The following is a 26,110-nucleotide window of genomic DNA, read 5'->3' on the forward strand; positions in this document are numbered from 1 at the left end:
AAACTCCCTCCGGGTGCTGACGGGGCACAGACCCCGCTGGCAGCGAGCGTGACGGGGAATGTGTTCACCCTCCTATTCAAGGGCGTCCTCCTTCATCTCCACTGCACGCGCGCGCTATCAGGATTTGCGTTTGATTACGCTGCTCAAACGGCTCAACATTGTGTAACACGGAAAGCACATCACAAAACGCGCGCGCGTAATATTCGCTGGCGGGGAGAGGAAAGGTCGTCATTGAAGCTCACGCAACCTCTCTTTGCAAAGAGGTCTGGGGTGCGAACGCGATTGTACGCAGCGCACGTGCAGGGCTACGTGGATCGGTACTAGCAGCGTGATCGCTACACAGCTACACATTTAGTTTGTGGACGATTTGCACTTGAAAGAATATGTGGCATGAAATGCCTGTGAAAATTGTAATGGAGTTAGGAGCCGTCCATCTGCCCGTGTTGGGGAATGCAAACCACAGAGTAATTTTTGAGGAATTACGCCGTGAGCATTTACGGGCGTTTGTTAGATGTGTATGAAATGTTTAGACCGAGGCCCTGACTCAGCGATTCGCACTTTTGTTGCACCGCTGAGACGCCACCTCCTCGCTGGTTAACCCCTTGCTAGCGGTGATGCACACATCGGCCAGCCAATTTCTGCACCAACATAACGCAACGTGAAGGAAAAATGCAAACATGTTTGTAGACAATGTGAAGCGTATATAAAAAGTATAAATGAGTAATTGCAATTTTAATATTGATACTCTATTTTAATAAATTAAATCACGACGTTTCAGAGGCAACACAAGCCTCCGTCTTCAGATGGAATCGTCACAGCAAAATTACTGCCTCCGAAACGTCGTGATTAATTTTTTTTTACCTACTTGACTTTACCGAAAAAACCAAAGAGTATGAATCCTTGCAGTCACGATAACTTCAAATCTAGAATTTAATATTGACGTTGAATTTTCATCATCATCAACCGTGGTCAATCTGCTGCTGAATGCCTTCCCGTGCCTTGGCCTTCTCATGGTGTGTTGATTGTATTTGTAGTAACATCCCAATGAACGTCTCCAGCTCATACGTCGTTTCGCAGATTCGTCATCGCTTTGTTATTTGTGTCACCTTTTCTCCGCACGCTCACGTCGCTGACGCCATCGTCCGCCCCCCTCTCTCGTTGTCCGTCGCCTCTCAGCCTTCGCCTCCACCACCAACCACTACTACTACCCTGTACATCGCTTCGATTGACGTCGATTCGATCATCGTCGTCGCACCTTTCAGGAACGCATCCCCGACGTAAAGCGAGGGTGTTGCTGCATTTAATTCATGAGCAGCCTTGCAACATTATATAGCGCGGATCTCCGGTCGCCTCTTGTTACGCGAGCTCATTTCTTTGCTCCGTCTCCTGCTTGTGCCCTCCTGTGGCTGCTGTTCCATCGCCGGTCTTTGTCCATGAGCCATCATCCAGGGCGTTCAGCAGCGACGCCTGCCCCAAGCCCACACTTTGTTGAAGTTGAAACGACGCTTCGGATTTACAACTGCTTCCCTGACCCACATTGCTGCCATCCTAATCCGCCCTCAATACGCGCCCCAAGCAGCGCTACGTATTTTGCTGTGTCTCTCCAACAATCATGGTGGCGATATGGTGGCTTGGAGATGTTCACTACCTCGCCTGGTATACAGGATGTTGTGCGTTTGAACCCGACCCTGACGCCTGCTGTATATTTGTAGTTTGCGCGTCTCTCTCCCCATGGTCACGTGGATTTGACTCCAGGCCCTTCAGTTTTTCCCTCCACATTTAGATACATGCATTTAGAGTACTTGGCTGCTATATATTTCTACGTGATAAGCCACTTCGTTGGGCTATCATTTGTGATAGCCAGATCACTTCTGGAAAAGAGATAGGTAGCTCAGCGGGGCCTTACCTGGTAAAGTAAAAATAGTTTAGTTTTAATCATTGCGTTTTGTGTAGTTCCGCACGACGATCGTTTCACTCGTATTTGTCTTGAGCCCAACATTGCAGCGATCTCTGTGTAACCCATCGTCACAGCTGGTTGTTGTTTTTGTTATGACAGCTGCACCAGTGGTTGAGTTCTGATTTGGAATTTCCCCGATTTCTGGAAAAACAAGTGGGTCGGTTCGCATCATCAGTTTCTTTCAAGTGCCATCGGAGTTTTAAGTGTTCAGTTACACTGAATGCTTTGAGTTGAACTATAATCGCAGTAATATTATTCATAGCTTACAGTTTATGCAGCGTTCTTCGTGCAAACTGTGCCCAAAACTCTCAACGTCACAAGGCCTTGAGGCCTGGAGCCACAAAAAATTACTTGAAAATTATATAATTCGACATGAGTTGTTGACAATCATGACGATAGTGTTATATCTAGAGCAGTATTAATCAGCCTACGTTAACTGCCATGCAATATCGCATTCGGTGGTTCATGTGTTAATAATTCATGATAAAATAAACTCGTAAACCTTTAAAATATTCCAAAGGTCTGCAGCGCTCTGCAGCTGCATGAAGAAAGAGCCTCTTTGAACTTTGCCTCTGATGGGTGATGCAGACTCCTCCCCAACTTCACACGAATTAAAAATCCGCTCGTGCACGTGCACCACGTCATCATCACCGTCAGCCACTATCTATCTACCGCTGGATGAAGGCCTCAACAACGCTGCCTTTGCCGCTTTCATTCGGACAGGAAGAAGACAATATGTTAACTATAATATAAAGATAAAAAATGTTGGTTCACGTTATTTCAGAGCACACGTTCTGTTGTCCTTTCTCCGCCTAAACGAATCCGGTAGGGAACTGCGATGAGAACTGGATTAAAGCCACTGTTCGAGTTGCCCAGCGATCGGTGTTCTGACGGCCTGGCACACATCTTAGATGCGCAGGGAAATCGTGGATGTCTGGTGTGTCAACCGATGTTCATGTACTAAACAGGAATTCCAACAACTCCCACGCTGATGCACGAGTATGACACGCTCGGCAACCCGGCAGCTGCTGTGGGTGGATGTCGTGTTCTCCTACAGGAATGTAATTTTCTCCACGAATCGCGAAGGGAGGTTCCTGACGCTCGAGGGTTAATGTTTTTTCTGCTTTTGCCGAGCATGAATCGTCGGTGCTATTTTTGGCAAAGGAGGCTATTTACGGCGCGGCTCGTGCAGAGTGCCGAGGCTGCGGCAATCGAGCCGGCTGCGATGATTAAACGGCAAGAATAGGCACGCTCGGCAGAGTGAGCCCGCCTGCCGTTCCCTGGGGCTCACGTGGTCCTAATGGGCTCGCGCTTTGTATGCGGAGGAGAGTGCCCGTGGGTGTGATGCCGAGGTCAGTGTGTTTGTGGGCTCCACGCTCTGTGGACGGCACCTTGAGACACTCTTGTGTCTGAAGACCCCCCAGTTGCGACGTAACTTAGCAGCCAATTTGTATCGCAGTGTTCACGTGCTCCGATCACAAGAGGCGACTCAATGCAACAGATTCTCGATTATCCGCGTGCGGTTCATCCGATTGGCGGATGAACCGCGCGCCTGAGATTTTGACAGATTAAAAACGCATTGAATTTTCCCGGAAGCCCAAATTAATCATCTAAAAACAGTTATGCATTCTTATTCTTGTAAATGTTTAGTACAAGCCACCTGATTAAACCGATTAAATATGTGCTCCGGTTAATCCAAAATCTACATGATGGCCTCTACAGTACAGTAGTTGCATATCTTCACAACAATGGGCAGAGTTTGTTTGATGTTGATTGGCGTGGCTCAGCTATCATCCACTTAGTGGGCTGAGTCTTCTGCGTGGAAAGTGTCATCGTTAGTCATTCTAAATCGAAAGAGTAACAATCGAAATCGTCTGCGGAAAATGGATATTTTTGGGTTATCCGCGATTTCTAATTATCCGCGGCCGTCCTCCCCGTCATGAGCGTGGTTAATCGAGAGTGCACTGCATATATTTCTGTACGTTCATAATTTTTTGTTTCCATCCATCGGCATCATTCCCTCTCAGCTACAACCTGCTTCTCTGCGCAACCCCCGTCTGTCGTTCACCACAATTTTGACAGCCTCAAACGTGTTCTGTTATTTGCAGACTTACAGGAGGCCCACGGATGGTTCCCATGAATAGTTTCACGGTCCCCTTTGCACGTGTTATGATATGCGTCATCAAGGCTGCCCTGCCCGTAAGGTTCCCTATTCATTCGTGACGACGACAACAACAACAACAACGAACCAGGCCCACTGTGAGGCCATTCTTTCGCGTGAGGCCCATGGCAGTTTGCCGGTTCCGCAGCTCGGCGGCCCTCCAAGCCGCGCCTCTCCAGGCAGCGCCGTGAACCCCGACCTCAAATTTAGAATCGACACGCGTTTCGAGTATTTGGCTGCTATAAATTTCCACATGATAAGCCACTTCGTTGAGCGATCATTTCTGGCCAGCTCACATCTGAAAAAGAGCTACATAGCTCAGTGGACCTTACCTGGTCAAATAAAAACAGGAAATTTCTCAGTGCCTTCAAGGAAGGTTAAAATCACGTGTGAAGTTCGGTGGAAATCCACGTTGTTCTACTCTGTTCGCCAGCGTACTTACTGATCCGTTTTAGATTCTAGGATGGTGACAGCCGTACGTGGCAAGACCCACCTGTTATTAGTTCCTTCCCTCGACGAGATGAATTGTCTTCTTGGTTCTTTTGGTAAAGTCACGTAGAATGGAAATAATAGAAAATAATAAAAAAATAAAACATAATAAAATAATTCTCACGACAGGTCTGTCTTTCTGACAGACCTGTTCTTCATCTGAGGACGGCTGCTTGCGTTGTGGCCGAAAAGTCGTGAGAATAATTTTATTATGTTTTATTTGTATTATTTTATTATTTCCATTCTACGTGACTTTACCGAAAGAACCAAGAAGATGAATCCCTGCAGTCACGAAAGCTTTAAATCGAGATGAATTGTGCGATGGATTTAAGTCAGTCGTCTGCGAACGAGTGCCCACAACGTAGGTCTTGGGTTGTGTTGAGATTTTTCACCGTGGGAAAAAAAGGTAAAGCACCCTCGGCATGTGCTCACGCTTGTACGCAAAAAATACAAAGATCCCCCGTGTAGCCTTAACAGACTGTTGGGTCAGGTGCTGTTAGCGAGTACCTATGAAGGCCGGAACGGTACATGAGGGGGTGGGTGGCCAGCACCACGCCCGACCGCCTTTGTCTCCCCATTGGCGATGTTTACACACCACACCAGGTACTTTTGAGGCTGAGTTCACTTAGGAGAGGCCCTGGACTGGTTCAAATCATTGTCACCAATGTTGGCCGTGAGCGGGAATCGAAATCGGTTCCACCGGGTTCGTAGCGCAGAGCGCTAACTGCTACACCACCGCAACACGACAACAACATCACCACGGCGCTTGTGCCAGGCTAAATGTACTTTAAGGCCACGGGAAGTGTTGAACGCCTGCTGGCAGGAGGTCACGGGACAGACCCAGGTGCCATGGGTTGACTGACTGAGCTGACTGGCCGATGCACACACACACACACACACAAGCACCACCAAATGTCCCTTTGGCCTACGACGTTCACTTTCCTCGGTGGTAAATCACTGCCACGCCGACCCCCCCCCCCCCCCCATGTAGCAGGGTGGCTGCCCCCCCTTTCCGCCCGACAGAAAGCCGGAGCCGGGTCTGCTGCGGATACTGCACGCACACAAGCGTGCGATTATGCGGGGAAAAAAACACATCTCCAACACAGATGAAACACGAAACAGGGACATCCCACGAATCCATCTCTTTAATGCGATCAAAGCTAGCCACGGCATGATGGGAATATCCCACTGGTAACAGGCGTTGCCTATGACAAATCACCCAGAATGCAGAATGTTGATTTTGAAAATGAAGCAAGAATGCAGCCTGGATATTTCTGAGATGGTCGCAACCACTCATAACAGGCGTTACAGGCTGCATGGCTACACTGTGTGAAAGCAGAGAGCATTGCAGCAGCATACATTGCTGGACTGTTCTACGCTCCCACAGCTATTTTCCCCAGCCTCACCAGTCCGCACGGACCCGTGACGTACGTCCAATCCACCCTCACGACCGGCACGGCTTGGGGAGGTCGTAATCCAGCAGTGGATGTATAGAGCTATCACTGTGCGTGCTCAGTGATAACACGCTCCTGCTCCTGCGCAGAAGACTCGGCCCACTAAGTGGATAATAGTAGAGCCACGCCAATCAACATCAATCAAACTCTGCCCACCATTGTTTGGATCTGGCAACTCCTGTACTGTACAGGCGATCACGTGGATTTCGGATTAACCGGAGTAACATATTTGTTCGTTTTACGCACCTGACTTGTAAATAAACATCTCCAAGAATAGTAACGTAGAACTGTTTGTAGATTTTGAATTTGGGCTCAAGGGAAAATCCATGAGTGATTGATTTATGTCAAAATCTCAGGTGCGCGGTTAATCCGCAAATCGGATAAACTGCACACGTATAATCGCGAGTCTGCTGTACGTAGGAGAGGTTTTTGTTTTAGCATATTCGCAGGCTTCTGCGCAGGCCTGGCTTCCCACCCTCTCGGATGGAGGGCTAGTTAACCTGCTGTGTTGGGGAGGGGGCAGCGTCACAGAGATTTAGTTCTAGGAGAGTGACCTTGGGTGGCCCATGGACATTTGGTGGTGCTCATGCGAGTGTCCGGTTCAGGGTGAGCACCTGAAAGTTGAGTCGGTGTGTCGTCGTTTCTCCTGCAGTGGTGAGAAACCTAACTAAGTAGGTAAGGCCCACTGAGCTATATAGTTTTTCAGAAGCGACCTGGCCATCACAAATGATAGTTCGACGAAGTGGCGTATCACGGTGGAAATGTATAACAGCCAAAAACGCGTGATGTTGATCCTAAATGTGTAGGGAAAAACCGGAAGACCCGGAGAAAAAATCCAGGGGGAGAGAAACGTGCAAACTCCAAATATACAGGCGCCAGGGTCGGGATCGAACCCGTGACCTCCGGTGTACCAAGCGAGGTAGTTAACATCTCACCCACACCAATAATCATGGCGGGCTACCAGATTCAACCCACGAGCGTGCTACCGCCCGGGCCGTGTCACTGCCCCAAAAATATCCACAGGTTAGACCACCACATCCAATCCCCAGATGCAATTACCATTTGGATGGGTCGTTATACATTTTCCACACAGAGAGCGAGGAAATCAATGGGGGCTTTAACGAAAGGGTGAGCAATGCACGCTTGCTCGTTTAAAAGCGCACACTAATGAAGATGAATAACACGCAGAGATGTGTGACACACACGCACCGCTGTGTCCGAGTGCCGGGGCGCCGTGAAATACACGTAGAGGAGCAGGAGGAAGAACCACGCTGAGCCACGCTCGCCTCGCACAAGCCTGTCGGTGCGGGCCACTGTCAGCCGTCACCTGTAATGGCCTCGGTTGTGAGCGGGCGGCGTGGTGAGCACCAACGCACGCCCTGCCTCGTTCGCCTCGAGCACGTTGGTCACGTTTGGAGCAAAGCGACCGCCACGGGGCTTGCTCGATTCAGGCTGAATCGACCCTGACCGTCATCACGATTAAGGCCGGGAACTTAGGCCGGGTTGCGGACTCACCGCTCCTTAGTCAAAGGGCATAAACTATCGCCGCGCAAACTACAGTCGTCCCCGCGGCGGCTTTTGGCTGGCCATCGAACAAAGACGGTGACCGCATTGTGCAGCCAGCAGCACCTGCTGAGACCTTGGGTTGGTATCAACACCGTCACCCAAAACGAAATTATTTTGTCACTGGGTGCCAGGGGGGTCTATGCTGCTGAGCCCAGATTATATTACTCTTTGGTTCTTTCGGTAAAGTCATGTATGTAGAAAAAATAAAATAAATTAAATCACGACGTTTCGGGCGCAACACAAGCATCCGTCATCAGGTGGGACAACCACAGCAAGAAACAATTGCTGAAGTGGGCGAAAGGGCTGCCGTGACAAGAGGCTATGTAGGTAAGAGAGGGGGGAGGAGCAAGGGAGGAGAGATAGAGAGGGGGGGTGTGGGGCTGGGGGAGGGAAGCACTGCGAGAGCATTTAGGGGACGTTGCAGAAGTGATGGGGGGGGGGAAGTGGGCGGGGCTGGGAGTGAGAGGCAGCCCTTTCGCCCACTTGCTGTGGTTGTCCCACCTAATGACAGACGCTTGTGTTGTGCCCGAAACGTCGTGATTTAATGTATTACATTTTTTATACTTACGTGACTTTACCGAAAGAACCAAAGAGTATAGATCCCTGCAGTCACGGAAACTTCAAATCCGAATTATATTGCCCAGTGGGCTGGTACTGGAATTTGCCAAATTGCACACTGGGCCCTGCTCAAACATCAACTTCTATCGGCCAGTGGCTCGTGCAGGAATGCCCTCTGGAGTCACGCACGCAAGGAATTCCAGACTTATACACAAACTCATCTGGGCGGTGGCGGTGGCTACGCACGCCTTTGATCCAGCATTGTGGAGGCAGCGAGGGTTGGCGGATCGTCCGGAACGCTTATTGGAAAGGCACTGGAGAAATGCACTTTTTAATCATCTAGTTTGAAAACTCATTCCTTTCTAATTGCTTTTTGTGTTTAGTTTGTTGACCTTCCCCCGCACCTACGATTAGCACGGATGGCAGCGTACGGTACGAAAGAAGTTCAACATAAATCCTGGCAGTAATCTGGATTATGATCAGGAATTCAACCCGAGTTGGCAATATTGTTGTGCAGTGGACTCACTGGGCAGCACACCGACAGCTCCCTTCAACACCGACATGAGTGCCGGGAGGATCCTGCAGGAATCGTACTCGATTTAACAACGCAATGCGCATCAAACCAGAACACTGAAGCTGGCACCATTCCTCGGGCTCCCTGTTCTGGTGAACATTCTACCACCAAAAATCTGCAGAGACGTGCAAACTAAAAGTGAGTTTACACGTTTTATTGCCAGCGACAACCACCAACAACTATCATCAACCAAGACCTGAACGATGTTCCTCACCGCCGACTCAAATCGCGATCCCATCCCTTCTGGGATCGTGCTGCTGTCACCATCCTAGATTCTAAGACAGATCTGTAAGCACGCTGGCGAACAGAGTGCAACAACGTGGATTTCCCCTGAACATCACACGTGATTTTAACATTCCTTGAAGGTACTAAGAAATGCACTTTTTTTTATTTGACCAGGCAAGGCCCACTGAGCAATGTAGCTCTTTTTCAGAAGCGGACTGGTCAGAAGTTATAGCTCAACGAAGTGGCTTATCGCGTGGAAATGTATAGCAGCCAAATATTTTAAACGCGTGTTGATTCTAAATATGGAGGAAGAAAAACGGAGGACTCGGCAGGATTCCGACAGGGCTCGTGTGTATCAATGTCGTAATATAGTGGCGATCATAATACAATCGGCAGTTGAACCGCCATTGAAATGAACGAGCAATCAAAGGGAATGGGCTGTTAAGGGGATGCCGTTAATTGAAATGGATATCACTGCGTCGACGTTAAAGTGAACGGGGTCATTTGACAGCCCAAGGACTGACCGATGGAACCCCATTAATCCCACTGGGAAAACGGGAATCAGAATTGGAATGGGATGGAGATTCCATCAGCGATTCCTCGCTCACTAAAATGTCGCGAGGGAAATTCCTGGGTCCAATTCACATCAATGGGATTCTAATGGCGATCTTTTAGTTAAGCATGAATTCTCAGATTTCAATTCAGAAACTAAACTTTCTCTTTTAACAGGTAAGGCCCACTGAGCTTCTTTAATTCGATATCAGAAGCGACCTGGTGAAAAATAATAGCTCAACAAAGTGGCTTATCATGTGGAAGTGTCTTGCAGCCAAATACTCTAAATGCATGTTTCTAAATGTGGAGGGAAAATCCAGAATACCAAGAGAAAAATCCACACGATCACGCGGAGAGAGAGAGACATGTAAACTCCAAATATACAGCGGGCGTCAAAATCGAACCCAAGACCTCCTGCGTACCGGGCGGCGTAGCTAACATCTCGCTACCACGGCGCCCTATTCTTAATCTCTCACATGCGTTCCTTGAATCGTGCATGTAAAATTTTACATACATTACAATGTGTGCAAATAGTTTGACTTGCTAATGTTGCAATTTGGGCTAATAGAGTGATCAAAACCTGTGCACAAAAGGAACGCGGGAGAAAGCGATGCAACAGAGGTGAGTATTTAGAAAATAAAAATAACCGACTCCTGAATTTCAAACCGTAAACCATATTTATTTTAAATGTAATACCACCTCCACTCAAGGGGGTATGAAAACATCGCACACTAAAATAAAATGCAAAGACAATTAAATAATGTTTAAGTAAAAGCCATGAGAAAATCGTGAGATTTGCACTCCCCCCTCAACACACCGAGGCCCTGTAGCGTGCCGGATCACCGCCGGCAAGGCATTCCAGATCCTTGGGGGGCAGCGCTTGAGAAGACCCAACCTCCCCAGCATCGAGCGCAAGAGCCGAGGCTGGGAGGGTAGTAGGGTCCTTCTCTGAAGAGCGAAGAGTATAAATTAAATCACGACTGTGAATCGTTGCAGTTCAGCGGTGCGTTGGATGCGTGAACCGTTGCGTCCCTACGCAAATCGTTCCACGACGAATCCCCAAACGCCCGTTGGGAATCGCAGTTTGTTTTCAGGAATTTAATTGCGATTTGTGAGCTCCGGAGAGTGGGAATCGCCCGACGCCGATAGGACAGTACAGCGATCGCGCTGATCAATCATCGGTGCTTTCCCCAGTTTCTAATGTCATCGTCATAAATTGCTGCTTCTAGGCGCGCTAATAACCTTCAGCGGATATTAGAGGTCAATATTATCTCCTGGCAGTTGTGCAGAATGAGAAACCAGTCTTGCCCAAGTTCCACAATTGCCATCGTGTGTGTGACGGTGATGACGATGACAATCCCCTGTTATCTACTGCACGGTGGGAACCACTTAAAAATAGCTTGCAGCATTTATCAGCATAAACAGTCAACGCACATTGAGGGAGAGCACAATTTATACTGTGATTTATCGCGACAGGAAATTGCATGCCTGAGCGTTTGCGTGTCCGTGTATTGTGTACGGGTGGAGCGGTGGTGCGGTGGTCAGTGCATTGAACTACCAACCTGGCGACCCGAGTTCGATTCCCGTTCATGACCAACATCAGTCACGATTATTTGAACCGGTCTTGGGCCTCCCCTAGCTCGACTCAGCCTCAAACAAGCACCTGGTGTGGTGTGTAAACATCGCCACTGGGGAGACAAAGGCGGTTTGACATGGTGTACCGTGCAGGCCTTCATAGGTGCTCGCTAACAGCACTTGCCCCAACAGTCTGACCTGAATTTGATTCCTGGCTGTGGCTATAATCAGTAGAGAATATTTAAACCGGTCCTGAATTGAGTGCCCGGGTGCGCTGTGTGAATATCACTACTGGAGAGACAAAGGCGGCTGAGCCTGGTGCTACTAGCTGCACCATCCCATTGTGCACTGTGATAGCCTTAATAGGTGCTCGCTAACATCAACGGTCTGTGTAGGCCATAGGGGAATATCTCCCTTGGAATTTGCATCACCTATTTACGTAGCATCAGCAAATAATTAGCAAAATCGCACATTCGCTGATAAAATTCGCCGTGTTCTCCGGATAGTGTTCGGAGCGCGAGCGTGCACCGTAGTGACGAGATGTTAACTACCTCGCCCGGTATACAGGAGGTCGTGGGTTCGATCCCGTCCCTGACGCCTGCTGCTGCCGCTGCTGTATATTTGAAGGGTGCACGTTCTCCGCTTGTTTACCCCTCCACATTTAGGATCAACATCACGCGTTCAGAGTGTTTGGCTGCCGCTGTAAATGTCCACGCGACAAACCGCTTCGTTGAGCTATCATTGGTGGTGCCGAGGTCGCTTCTGTAAAGAACATTGGCACATAGCTCAGTGGGTCTTACATGGTAAAAATAGTTTAAAATAGCACAAAAATGCTAAAAATAGCAGTCGGTCTTTGTGCCCAGTGGAGGAATTTCGGATTCTTACAAAGGGCTCGCCGCTACGCTGTTCCGCGCACGAACGGCGGTGCAGGGATTTCCGCGCGGTGTGAGGGAGCGTCTCATTGCGTATGCAGCACGCCACCTCTGAACGTGTCGTACCGCAGAGCCAAAAATAGCATCGGCTTCCCCCACCTACGAATCTCCCGCGTCCCCCCCCCGCCCGCGCCCGCCGTGCGTGGGAGGACGCGCGATGTCTATAAATTGCCACCGCCACGCAGGGCACTCTCGATCGCGATAGCGCAAAGGGGAAGTCCTCGTCTGCTCATGCAGAGCCCTCCTCTGACGACAAATACCTCTGCGTGAAGCCGCTGCGTTTGCGTGCATTTTGTACTTGGTGAAAGGATTCCTGGGCCCGTTTTTTCGTTTGTCGGCGAGCCTGTCCGAGGAGCGGCGTCTCGCTGATTCTCGTCGCTCGCGAGTTGAGTTCGGTGAAGTCTCGATCGGAGTCGGTCTTGGAAGCGAGCCACCGCCTCCCTCATCATCGATTGGGATCTCGCGCAGCGTCAGGCGGCGGAGAAGCGGGTTAACTGTGCCGCCAGGGCTCGCACGGCTCCTCGTGAATTTAATCAAGGAGCGGCGAGAGGAAAAACATTTATTTTACTTTTTTTTTTTGGCCAACAAAGAGAAAGATAGAAGCTGCGTTGTCAGTGGCGGTAGTCGAGGCGGAGGAGGAGGAGGAGAGAGCGGAGCACGTGGAGAGAGCGAGCGAAAATGGTGCACAGCGTCATCTACGTTCTGTTCCGCAGGAGGCTCACCCAGCGGCCGTCCGCGGAGGAGCTCGAGCAGCGCAACATCCTGAAGCGTGAGTGTGGCACGCGGCGCACCTCACACGCGCCTCACACACACACACACGCGCACACTCGCGCACGCACGCAGCTAGATCACAGCCTCACACACACACACGTGCCTCGCACGCACCTCACACGCGCCTCACACACACACACACATGCACGCCGCTAGAGCACAGCCTCACACACATACGCCTCACACACACGCCTCACACACACACACACACGCCTCACTCACACGCCGCGAGATCACAGCCTCACGCGCCGCGCACGCCAACACCGGGGTGGCGGCAGCGGCAGCAGCAGCAGCGCGCTGGTGACACTCGCCGCGCCTCGCAGCAAGAAGCACCGGGGTTCGATTCCCAACTCGAATGCCTTTCTGCGTGTAGTCTGGGTGTTCCTCTCTTCCCCGTGCTCTGCATGCACTTGCTCCCGGTTCTCCGGTTTCCTTCCAGAGATAAACACAAACTCACAATGTAACTGGTACTAGACAAACATCCCAATGCCGAAACATCAATCTGAATTTTAACAGGATGATTTTAAAATGTTAAATGGAGGACAGTTTTCCATAGAGGGGGCCTCGGTTTTAAGAAAGGTGCCTTAAAAAAATGTCAACTTTGATTGGTAATTTGCGATTGCATACAGCAGCAGCATTGCTGCCTCCTGCAATATACGTGGCAGGACCCTCCTGGAAAGAGTGTTGAGACTCCGCGAGGATTTCCTGGGTAAACGGCCATCATAGATATATATAATACCATGCCAGATGGGTGTGCGTTTCTCATGAAGCATAAATGTGAAGAATTTACATTTTACAAATGAATCAATAATTAGCATCAATCAATAACAATCATAATTAATAACAATAACAATTAATACTATAAATTAAATTAGTGCGATTTTTTATTAAATGTAATTTAATTAATAATAACTTAATTAATGATAATTACTTCTCTCCTCCTGAATCTTTGGCCTGGTACGTCCATGTGTAGAGTACACACACAGCCCTCCTCTGCTGGATGACATCGTGCCTACACCATGCGGGTTGTAGGGGTTGCTTGACCATACTTCTCCATGCTGGTCAGCGTGGTTGGCGAGCACATGGCCACAGTGTGAGCTCAGAGTGGTTGGAAGGCAAAGTTCCCACGGTGGCGAGATGTTAATTACCTCACCTGGTATACAAGAGGTCGTGGGTTGATGTGTGTCTCTCCCCGTGGTCGCGTGGATTTTTCTCCGGGTCCTCCTGTTTTACCCTCCACGTTTAGAATCAACGTGCATTTGCGAGTATTTGGCTCCTATACATTTCCACATGATAAGCCACCTGTAGCTACATCGCTTCTCAAAAAGAGCTACATAGCTCAGTGGGCCTTACCTGGTAAAATAAGAATAGTTCAAACTTTTAGTTTTAATAATTTGAAGTGAGGGCTAAACCATGAGCGTTGCAAACCGAAATGCGTGCGTGGGTGCGTGTACCTGCTCGGACGTTCATGGATCCCGTGTTGCTGCCACTTTGATTGCAGAGCGGAACACCGATGAGGAGCGAGATGAGAAGAGGGAGATCAAGCAGAGGCTCTCGAGAAAGGTGGGAAGAGATTTCCTTACGAGCCTCGGACATTTACCCCAACCACCCCGTCCCTCCCTCGCCCATCGCCCGTTGTTTTCCCCTCCCCCATGGGCACACCGCTCCCAATCGTTACCCCTTACCGCTGTGGAGCACCGAGCCCGGACATCATCGGTAACAATGGCAACGGGATAACGATCACCTGTCGCCATTGTTACGTTATCGGTAGCAATGGCAACGGAATAACGATCACCTGTTACCATTGTTACATCATCGGTAACAATGGCAACGGGTTAACGTCACCTGTCACCATTGTTACGTTATCGATAACAATGGCAATGGGATAACGTCACCTGTCGCCATTGTTACATTATTGGTAACAATGGCAACGGGTTAACGTCACCTGTCGCCATTGTTACGTTATCGATAACAATGGCAACGGGATAACGTCACCTGTCGCCATTGTTACATCATCGGTAACAATGTCAACGGGATAACGTCACCTGTCACTATTGTTACGTTATCGGTAACAATGGCAATGGGTTAACGTCACCTGTCGCCATTGTTACATTATTGGTAACAATGGCAACGGGATAACGTCACCTGGCGCCATTGTTACGTTATCAGATCGTTACCTGGCCTAACCCAAAAACTATGATGAACCACGGCACTGTGCTGCGACGACCTTACACGTTAACCCGTGCAGACGTCCGCCTTGTGCGTTGCACCTCTGTAATGGTTGTGTGCGCGCAACACAGCGACGCGACTAACCCAAGTAACCCCGTGCCCTCCTGCCCGCCCCCCCCCCGGCACCTGTCAGCTGAGTCAAAGGCCGACGGTGGAGGAGCTCCGAGAGAAGAGGATTCTGATCCGCTTCAACGACTACGTGGAGGTGTCGGACGCGCAGGACTACGACCGGCGGGCAGACAAGCCCTGGACCCGGCTCACGGCCGCAGACAAAGTGAGTCCTGATTGTGCGGGAGTTCGCGGACCGGCTGAGGATGGGCAGCCCAAAGCAGGGGGAAAGCGGGTGCTTGCAGCGTGGCTATAATGCTTGCGCCGCAAACGTCAGGAATGACCTGGGTTCGACTCCCCACTCGTGCGACTTTCTGCGTGGAGTCTGTATGTTCTCCCTCTCTCTCTCCCCATGTTCTGCGCGGGCTTTCCTCGGGGTTCTCCGGTTTCCTCGCGTGGCTAAAATTGTGCAATGCCGTTGTCGCTGGCCAAACATCCTAACGTAGCGGGGACCCTCCTGAAAATCAGCCTACGGATTCTTTCACGAGTGATTAGGCGATTATTATCATCAGCTGACATTCCAGCAAAAACTCTGTAACAGCTACAGATCTCCGTGGTGTGGGAGATGTGGCCTTTTGTTTCGTGCTCTCTGATCTGAGCAAGCCGAAGGTCGTTGGGCCACCTTCAGTGGCAAGATGGGCGTCCCTGCGTTGCACCTGGCAGTGGGCACAACGCGCTGAGCCCGAGGTCCAGTGATGTGGAGAAAAGAAATGCCATCGTGGTGATTCTGCGTTGGCAGCGGGTGAACAAGCAAAAAAAACTACTAAAAATTGCGTTCCGTTTACGTGACAAACTTTAATAATTGGCTGTGTCAGGTGGTGGCGGGTTTAACGCCACATTTATATTTATGTAATCTAACCCAAAAAAACCTATATTATGGATAATATTGGTCGCCAAAGCCCTATTACGTGTTAAACCAACAAAAAAAACTCAAAACATTTGCCAAGAGCACAGTGGCCTGAATGGAAAAGTACGTAACAGGCGATATTTTGGGCCATTGGCCCGACTTCATATCACATAGAGAGGCCAGAGAAACTGAATAACGATAAGATGTTGAGACTGCAACTTGTTTACATCATGGGGCCTGATTAGAATTACATATTGAAAATGTCCCCTGTAAAATGTCGGTTAAATAGGCGTACGAAGAGTTACCTGTTAGTAGCTATCGAGTTACAGTCAAACGACTAAAAAATATGTCCTTCCAATTTTATGAAGCCACAGGAGCTAAGCGCTTTTAAATGATATAAATTGACAACTCGTTTCTTTAGAACTGCTTCTTGTGTTCAGTTTATTGTCCTTCTCCCGCACCTCCAATTAGCACGCTTGGCTTCGTACGGAGTGCGAACGAAGTTCAACGTACACACGGCAATGATCCACACTGTTTTCAACCGAGGTGGAAATTATTCACGTGCCAGCTTTGTCTGTCTGTCTCTCTGAAAAGCAAAGTCTTGTGTAGAGACATGAAGACGATCCAACGCGAATGAAACTACAGTACAGCATAAAGTTGTTTTCCCTGTTCGGGGACTTACATAATAATAGGGAACCGGTAGCATTGATCAAAGAGTTTCTCAAAACTTGGACGCAACACTCAGCGCTAAGAGAAAACTCGCACTCTCCCCGCACTCACACTAGCCCGATGACGTCATACCCCGTGGTGCCACACCCTGCAACGTCTTTGGACGTCGCCCGCCGTACGAAGTCGTCTCGCGTGGGCTCCGGGCGTGCCGACACTGTCGACAATTGAGTCGACAGTGGACTCCCGATTAATCCGCGTGTGGTTTAACCGATTTGCGGATTGACCACGCGCCTGAGATTTTGACAACTTAATAACTTGTGGATTTTCCCTCGAGCCCAAATTAATCACGTAAAAATAGTTATACATTGTTCTTGGAAATGTTTATTGCAGGTCACGTGCTTAAACTGAACAAATTGTGCTCCGGTTAACCCAAAATCCACGTGATCGCCTCTACAGTGCAGTAGTTGCCAGATCTTTACAATAGTCGGGCGAAGTTTGATTGATGTTGATTGGCGTGGCTCTGCTATCATCCACTAAGTGGGCCGAGTCTTCTGTGCGGGAGCAGGAAAGTGTTGTTATTATTACTGAGCACGAGCATCGATCGGTTGACCGTTCGTTTTTGGCGGAGAGATCCGCGGAAAAAGGATATTTTTGGATTATCCGTGATTTTGAATCCTCCAAGGCAATCTTCTCCCCGTCATTAGCACGAATTAAATCTGTACTTCCTCGGGCAAGTGCGCGTCGGGAAGCTTCAACGGAATCCATGCACGAGCGTGATTCTTCATCCCGGCTTTAACGACTGCTTGACTCTTGCGCTCGCAGGCAGCAATACGGAAGGAGCTGAACGAATACAAGAGCCGGGAGATGGAAGTCCACGAGCACAGCAAGCACCTCACACGGTAGAGCCGCACGTCCATCCCCCCCCTTCACAGTGTGCGCGTGAAGGGTGCGGCGGCACAGCGGTTTCGGCGCGCTGCGCTACGAACCCCCCGGCTACCCGAGTTTCGCTCAAGGCCAACATCGGCGATGATTATCAGAACCGGTGCTGGGCTTCCCCTAGGTCGACTCGGCCTCAAATGAGGACCTGGTGCAGTATGTGAACATCAGCACTGGGGAGACAAAGGTAGCCATGGGCGTGGTGCTATTCTGATATTTAACGTGAACTGTTGTGCTTTATTTGACGACTGCAACACGACTGCATGCAGCCGAGGTTGACAGGTTAACCCGCACGCCTCTTCAGAGAGTTATGAGCGATAATTGCTGGGACGTTGACGCGATATTGAACCTCGAATTCCTCCGGCAGACTGAAATCAGATTCAGAATCCGTAATCGTCCTGGAGAAATCCGATGAGATATGAAGTGCAAAGTATCGGAAAGGGACGGTTAGCAAATCACAAAAATTCTATAAATAAAATATATGAACCCTTCTTGGTTCTTTCGGTAAAGTCACGTAGAAGGGAAATAATAAAATAATAAAAATAAAACATAATAAAATACAATTCTCACGACGTTTCGGCCACAACACAAGCAGCCGTCCTCAGGTGAAGAACAGGTCTGTCGGAAAGATACATACAGATGCTGTCTTTCTGACAGACCTGTTCTTCACCTGAGGACGGCTGCTTGCATTGTGGCCGAAACGTTGTGAGAATTGTATTTTATTATGTTTTATTTTTATCATTTTATTATTTCCCTTCTACGTGACTTTACCAAAAGAACCAAGAAGATGAATCCCTGCAGTCACGAAAGCTTTAAATAGAAAAATATATGAAGCAACAAGAACAGTCCCAGACCACAGCAAGGCAACACACAGTTGCCCCTCAATGAAATTGCACGTTAAAATGAAACTATCGATACTACGCGGGGTAAGGATGAAAGCTACAAATCACATTGGCAAATCCAGTTGTTTCGATTTAAAGCTTTCGTGTCATCTGGCCACATGGCCGGCCTGCTCTAGACCAATTTCTCGACCATATCAATTCCATACACCCAGCCATCAGATTCACCATGGAAGTCGAAAATGATGGCAAGCTACCCTTTTTGGATGTCCTAATCAAAAGGAGACCTGATGGTTCAATGAGCCACTCTGTCTACAGGAAAGCCACCCACACGGATGCTTATCTAAAACCGGATTCCCACCACCATCCATCCCAGAAGAATTCCCTCATCAAGACTCTATATCATAGAGCCCAATGCATCTCCGACCATGAACACATTTCCAGTGAACTCAAACACGTACGCCAAGCTCTTAAGGCTAATGGTTACTCCGACTACACAATCCGCAAAGCCATCACTCCAACCACCAAGAAGGATCCTGTTGAGGAGCCTTTCAAGACCATCACCTTACCCTACATTGCTGGGGTCACAAAAAAGATCTCCAAAATCCTGATTAAACACAAGATCCAGGTCCGATTCAACACAGTACATAAAATCCGTGATCTGGTACCGTCTGTAAAAGATGTGGTTCCAGACATACAGTACCCTGGTGTCTACAAACTAAGTTGCCTCTGTGGTAGCAGTTACATTGGGGAAACCAAACGACATGTCTCGGACCGCATCCGTGAACATAAAGCTGACCTGAAACACTGTAGGACAAACACCTCAGCCGTGGCAGATCACTGTTACAACTCAGTGGGCTCACATGACATTGACTTCTCCAAGACAGAGGTTCTCTGCAAGCCATCTGGCTATCATGAGAGATTCGTACATGAGGCGATCCACATTTACAAACACAGAGACAATTTTAACCGAGAAGATGGATTCTGGCTTAGCAATCACTGGAAGGACGTAATAAACCATTTTGATACACATTAGGGTGGGTAGAATAATACATAGTGTTATATTAAAAATGTATAAGGTATAGGGTGGTTTATAGCAATACAGTATGTAATTTAATGTTGGTTTTGCCTATGGAAGTATATAGTACGGTATAGACGCGTGTGATGTAAGAGAATAAAGTTTAGATGGAAGCATATTATATAATTTTTTTTTTTTACAACGTAGAATTTTTCATGTATTACTTACTGTTAGTAACTCAGCTTATTGTAGAGTATAGTAAGTTTACTGATGATGCTATGTAGTTTATACTTTAGTTTGTCATGCAGTTTATACTGTAGTTTTTTACGTGGTTGTTTAGTAACTACAGCTACATACTATTAACATTCCTTTCCTTTGTTAATGCTCCCCCCCTTCCCCCCCCCCTTTGATGCTGCTAATCCTGCATAATGCACGGGCATAGTATTGATTTGGAACCCCCCCCGCCCACCTCCTACGCATTTTCCATATGCTGAATTCCTCTTGATATGCAAATTATTTTGTTTAGGCGCTCTTCTTCCCACCTCCCCCCCCTCTAACCCAGCTTAAATATACGCTCCAAGCTTGGGGTGTTTCATTCTTCGCCTGAGGATGGCTGCTTGCGTTGTGGCCGAAACGTCGTGAGAATTGTTTTATTATGTTTTATTTTTATTATTTTATTACTTCCCTTCTACGTGACTTTACCGAAAGAACCAAGAAGATAAATCCAGTTGTATTCGGCACTAATCTTCTGCTTCAGGATATTTTTCGAAGGAAGATTTACCATGTTAAGGGAGGTCGTTCCAAAACTTTGGTGCTGCAACGGCAAAGGCTTTGTCATCGCTTTCAAGTCTGGTTTTTGGGATAGTTAAAAAGCAATTAGGGGTGGACGCTTTAGGTGTCTTGGCCTTGACAATGGGGTTAACGAATGAGCTAAAGTATCGCGCAGATTTGCCAATGAGGATGTTTACGGATGGACATGGCATCGGTGTAGTTTTCTTCTCGCGTAAAGTGACGTGAGATTGAATTGAAAGTGAACCCTGAAAGTCACCGCTAGCTCCGACTTTCCTAGATCCTCTGAGAATTGCTCCATCCACAACGCACACCTGCCGTGGCATCGTTTACCGGTGCGCGTCTTTAGCTGGGGGTCACGCGGGGTTCGTTGCCGGCAAAGCACCCTGCTTAGGCCTCGGCCACAACATTCCGGAACGCTTCTCTGGGAATTATTTTTTGGCGCTCCTTCTCACCTTACTTTACCCTATTATTTTTAAGAACAGTTAATAGTATTATAGGAATATAGGGCACAATAATATAGGATTGTTATGGATAGGCGGTACCTTTTTTAACAACACGTTAATAGGATTGTACGACTATAGGGCACAGTAATATAGGGTTAATATGGATAGGGGAGACCATGTACTCTAGTGGTAGTGGTAGTGCCTTACGCCGTTAATATGTAGAAACGTTCTGGAGAATAGCAAGGTGAGAAGTGGAGCCCTGGCAAAGCAGTTCCCTGAACACGGAGAGCAAGAGTTTTGAGACATTAATCCTGCACTGTGCAAGTGGCTGGGGTCAGACTGTGATTGTATTCGCATGCCCGCTGAGGTGTGTGGCAGAGTTCACTTCACGGCCGTTTGCTTCCCCGAGTGGAACATTGTGGGTGCATACGTGCAATCCGTTTAACTGCGTATGCATTCACTGTATCCACGCATCGTGTTCAAGTTAGTAACAGTTGAATGCATGATTAAATGTGTGTCTTTCTGAATGTGTATTCATTCATCAGTGACGGCTACAGATTAAGCGAGTTGATACAAGTCCAAAGCTCACCTCTGCTGATGTGATGGTTTCAGTTTTTTTTAAAGGGGGTTTGTTTGTATCTGTTGGCGATCGTGCGCTCACTAAACTGCCAACGTGTCTTTCCTTCGTGCAGGTTCCACCGGCCATAATCGCCGTTCGCCGCCATACTCCTGGCCGGAATTCTGTTTCTCTCTTCTCTGCGGACCCCAACCTGGTGTCCACAGGCAGCCTCACAAGTGCCTGATGAAGAATGAGGAGTTTTTCTTCTAAAGGGTGGGCCAAGCCTTCTGGCACGGAGCGAGCGAGACGTCTCAAACGCAACGCACGGGAAAAGCTTCCAATTTACGATTTAGAAACTTTGAACTCTTGCGGGGGAAAAAGAAGAATAAGAGAAAAAAACACCGAGCAAACACCGGTGGCAGCTTTCGCTAAAATCTGTGAACGTCGCCAAAGTCTCTTTGATCGGCGGAGAGAAATCGCTTTGGGATCCTCCTTCTCATTGTGGCGCTGGTGGCTGCCGCACAGCCTCGCGAGGAGCCGGGGAGAGGACGTTTGAGTTTATTTCTCCTTGACGGCGGCGGTTTCAGTAAATTGCTGTTGCTGTCGATGGATTTGGCTCCGATTTAAAAAAAAGAAATCACGGCGGCCGAGCGAAGAGAGCGAGCTTGCGGTGTGCGGCCGGGTCGGCCCGGGCGGCCCTTCCTGTTGCGAGGAGGGCGACGCGACGAGGGAGAGAGGGAGGGATGGTGGCACGCGGCACGTTGCGATCCACCGTGGAGGGACAGCCGCAGCTTGGAGGCTCTTCACCGCCCGCCGCCGCCGTCTGCGGTGAACTGGTTCTCGAGTTTGTGGCGGACTGCGGGTTAACCGGAGCCGCGTGGCTGCGATGGGTGAGCGGCCGTCAAGCCTTGGCAAGGCCACACACGGGCAGATCTTTAGGACGCGGATGGTGACGTCGACGCAGTCCGGCAGTAGCACAACGCTCATTCTTTGCCGAATGGAATATTATCGATACGCCGGGTCGTTTTGATTTGGCAAGCAATCGAGGTTTATTTATTTTGAACAAAAAAAATGTGAGGAAGTAAAGATGGGCGTAGTGGAAGAGGAAAGCGCTTTGGCGATCGGTCGAGGTTCCAGTTCACGATGTTGTTTCCCGAGACCATCGGAGTGTCGCGTGCACTCCAAGCACGCGGGCCCAGCCGGTGGGTCTCCTCCTCCCTTAGCTTTTCATGGAGACACGTCTCTGCACTGTGATAAAAAAAAAATACGTAAAAACCGCAAGGGATGACGATGTGTTATTTTACAGCTGTAAAAAATATTTTTTACTTGAAAAGGATTTATATCAGTTTTACGTGATGTTATTCATTACTTTAAGAAAAACCCTTTATTATTTTATACGTAATGGTCTTTGCATTTTTGCATAATGGGGAGGACGACCGATACCAGTGCCGATCCCGCTTTGCGTTTTGTATCATCGATGCAATTCGATTATTTTGCAGTCCTCGGCTGCGTGTCGTTGGGGAACGCAAAATGATGGCGAGGTTATTGTGCCACCTTTTTGTTGTTGCTGCTGCTACGAATTAACCCGTAAAACTTCCCTGGTTGAGCCCCACGGTTTACTCCACGCTCGGCACCGCTGCGTGCTTCTCCGATGAGGCCTGGTGCCCGGCAAGGCTTTTTGACGCATGGCCTCGGAAACGCGGAAGCAAGCCGTGTGTAAAAAGCGAGGAGGGGGGCGGTGTTTGGGCGAGTTTTCAAAAGCACTGCGACCACGATGCAGTCGCCGTTTTCGTCACTGTTCACGTGCCAATTCTCACACGAGGGGTCGTCAGTGCTTTGCTACTGAAGGAGGGAGGGGGAGGGCCTTTTCTCCCAGTTTGTAATCTCGTGCTGTGCTCACTGCCAGAGGTATGACAGTCTGCCACGTATTTACACCCTCGATTTCTCACACCGCTGCCAACGTAGTCTCTGTGACTAGTCTCGAAATGGGAACGTGCATTGCTGCAAAGGACTGAAGTAATTTCGAAGCAACACTCGTGCGCTCGACACGTGCCGTAATTATCATGGTGATCATTATCGTCAGCCTCAATCAATCCACCGCTGGGTGAAGGCCAGCGCGGGCTGCCGACGGATAGGCCACGGTCAACGCGTTCAGTTGTTGATGTCGGAAAAGTTAGTCTCCATATCGCCAAGCGTGTTGAGCGGCCGCACGCGCGGTGCCGGTGTGCCAAGGGAGAGCGCCGCAGCGTGACCTGTGACTTGTGACCCGCGTGCTGCCCGCTCCGGCGTGGCGTTACCCAACCCCACGCACCGCGCGAGAACAGCAGCAGAACCTCCACGGCTGTAGGGCGCTGGAGGACTGCGGTTGAATGTCGGCTGTGCTCTCCCGGCAGAACAGGTCACACTTGCGAATGTAGAGCACGTTGCACATTCAAACCCTACACTTAGTTTTTTTTATTGCGGTGCATATACACGCTTCAATTATCCTGCCCTGAGAACGTGGAATTTCCTGCATTAAACAGATGAGGTACCACCAAATGCGCATTTAAACACGGGGATTCTTTCATTTCTTTTCCAACTTCCATGAAAGTGTTAAGATCCTAAGATTTAGTCACGAAATCATCCACTGCGTTATGATCCCTTGCACTGTTTGTAAGGAAGCTGTGCGCACGTGTTCCGATCGTCAGGTGTCAAATGTTGGTGCTTCCACAAGTCACATCCCACATTTATAGTTTTTTTACTTCGACAGACATATCGGCGGGGAGTATTTTTGTTTCTTTATTTCCGGAGCCGCAACAAACTCGACCGTCCCTGCATACGCACGCGGGCCTGCAGTTTCGTAACGGACCTGTGTTTTACGCGTACATTTATTGTCGTCGGTTTATTTGCCGAGGCCATCCCGAGCAGCACACTGGAGACCGGTCCGCCTCAAATGTAAACGCACCCCCACCCCCCACCCTCCAGACCTGTCAGCCTCACGGGATCCGAGTGCGAATCAAGAAAACCCAACGTGGCTCCTCGTTCATTCCCTCTTCGCACATCGCGAATTTGGTCCGCTTTTGTTTTGGAACACCGCGGGTGTCTGCCGGGTGTCTGCCGAATGGCCGCGGCTTGTGGAGATTCATCTGCGAGCAGCAGTTGGGGTTGGTGGTGCCGACTCCCGACTGTCCGGTGGGGGGGCGGGGGGCCGAGAGCACTGACGGAGGGGGGAGCAGGCCCAGGGGGGGGGGGGCATGGGCTACCGGGGTTGGTGGTTTGGCGCCGTCTCTCTCCGCACCGCTCTCGCTGAACCGCGCTCGCCTCCAAATCCACCAGGCCCTCTCGAGGGCGTGCGCCCCTTGCGACCGGAGGGCCATCGCTCATTGTTATCCGCGGCCACGATTTGTGTGACCATCTCCCGTCTGGTGTCCACAGCCATTGCATCGGTGGACATTCGCTGGTCGTCACGGACAGCGGTCGCATTCCTCGCGGCCAACAAATTGGTGACTAAACACATCCGTGCATGTGTGTGTGCGTGTGCGCGTTATGTTACGGTAGTGCAGCGGTTAGCCGCCACGCTGCGCTACGAACCCGGCCATACGGGTTCGATCCCCGCTCACGGACAACACCGGGGACGATTATCTGAACCGGTCCTGGGGCCTCCCCTAGGTCGCCTCAGCCTCAAATGAGTACCGGGTGCGGTGTGTAAACATGGCCACTCGGGAGACGAAGGCAGCCGGGCGTGGTGCTGGCCACCCACCCCCTAGAGTGCCGTGCCAGCCTTCGTAGGTGCTCGCTAACAGCACTTGCCCCAACAGTCTGTCAAGGCCATGCGGTGGGACCTTTGTCTTGTGTGTCACGGCGAGTCGTTGTTCACTTGCTGCTTCGCAATGAGGCGGCAAGCCGGCGGCGTGGGGCCCTTTGCCAGGTTAGAACTCCGTCAATGATATTTTGGTGTCCAAGCCTGGACCCCGAAACCCCCCCCCCCCCCCACGTCAACCCCCGCTTGGCGATTGTGAGATCGACGGATTTGAATGCGGGCCGCGGGGGGGTGAAGAGATTTTAAAAGATCGTCGAGATTTTGTGCCAACGAGCAATGCCAGCGGACGGCGTTAGCTGGCAGAACTACTGTAGTGCCAACCGTTAAGAGGAGGCGTGAAGGTGTCGCCACGTGTGTGTGAAGGTGTCGCCCGTGTGTGAGGGGGCAGCTGTAGTGGAGTGGCTAGCGCGCTGCACTATAATCCCGGCGACCCGAGTTCGATTCCCGCTCACGGTCAACACCCAGTGACGATTATTTGAACCGGTCCCGGGCCTGCCCGAGGTCGACTCAGCCTCAGATGAGTACCTGGTACGGTGTGTAAACATCGCCACTGGGGAGACAAAGGCGGCCGGGCGTGGTGTTGACCACCCATTCCCTCGTGTGCAGTGCCGGCCTTCATAGGTGCTCGCTAACAGCACTTGCCCCAACAGTCTGTTAAGGCTACACGGGGGGATCTTTGTCTTGGTATGTCTGCGTCTCGCTGGTCTCTGTGATTGTTCAGAACGTGTGGAAAAATACTCCTTCAAATGTGTTCAAACTCTTGCGTGCGTCGTTTTAAATCGCCGAAAGGAAGTAAAAGACGCCCACGTCTTTGTTCGCGACGCCAGCGAGAGCAATAGGAGCTGGGGGTCACGCGAGCGGGGTGGAACCCGCGCGGGTTTGCATGCGACAGGTCGTGGACGAGAGGGCGAAGGGGATTCCTGTATCGGTTCGCGGTGTTGTGTACAGATGGACCACGAGTCTTGCCGGCTCGTTTTAATAAAAAGGCCCTCTCTCTCTCCAAATTGCGACCGCCTCTCTCTCGTTTTTTTTACGATCAGAGGAAACAAGAAGATGC

The 26,110-nt window shown here is 49.8% G+C and overlaps 1 protein-coding gene across 2 annotated transcripts in view; it reads left to right on the forward strand.

Annotated features, from left to right (window-relative positions):
* LOC144940601 (phosphatase and actin regulator 1-like) overlaps positions 1 to 24,425 on the forward strand; it is a 98,053-nt gene extending 73,628 nt beyond the window's left edge. For both annotated transcript variants that reach the window (XM_078866834.1, XM_078866833.1), the window contains 5 exons: positions 12,757 to 12,812; positions 14,316 to 14,377; positions 15,177 to 15,317; positions 17,490 to 17,566; positions 21,388 to 24,425. In XM_078866834.1, coding sequence (XP_078722960.1) covers positions 12,757 to 12,812; positions 14,316 to 14,377; positions 15,177 to 15,317; positions 17,490 to 17,566; positions 21,388 to 21,403 — 352 coding nt within the window. In that variant the 3' untranslated portion in view covers positions 21,404 to 24,425. The remainder of the gene's footprint in view (positions 1 to 12,756; positions 12,813 to 14,315; positions 14,378 to 15,176; positions 15,318 to 17,489; positions 17,567 to 21,387) is intronic.
* The last annotated feature ends 1,685 nt before the right edge of the window (positions 24,426 to 26,110 follow it).

Source organism: Lampetra fluviatilis, chromosome 23 (genome assembly GCF_964198595.1).
Source record: "Lampetra fluviatilis chromosome 23, kcLamFluv1.1, whole genome shotgun sequence".
Taxonomy (NCBI): Eukaryota; Metazoa; Chordata; class Hyperoartia; order Petromyzontiformes; family Petromyzontidae; genus Lampetra; species Lampetra fluviatilis.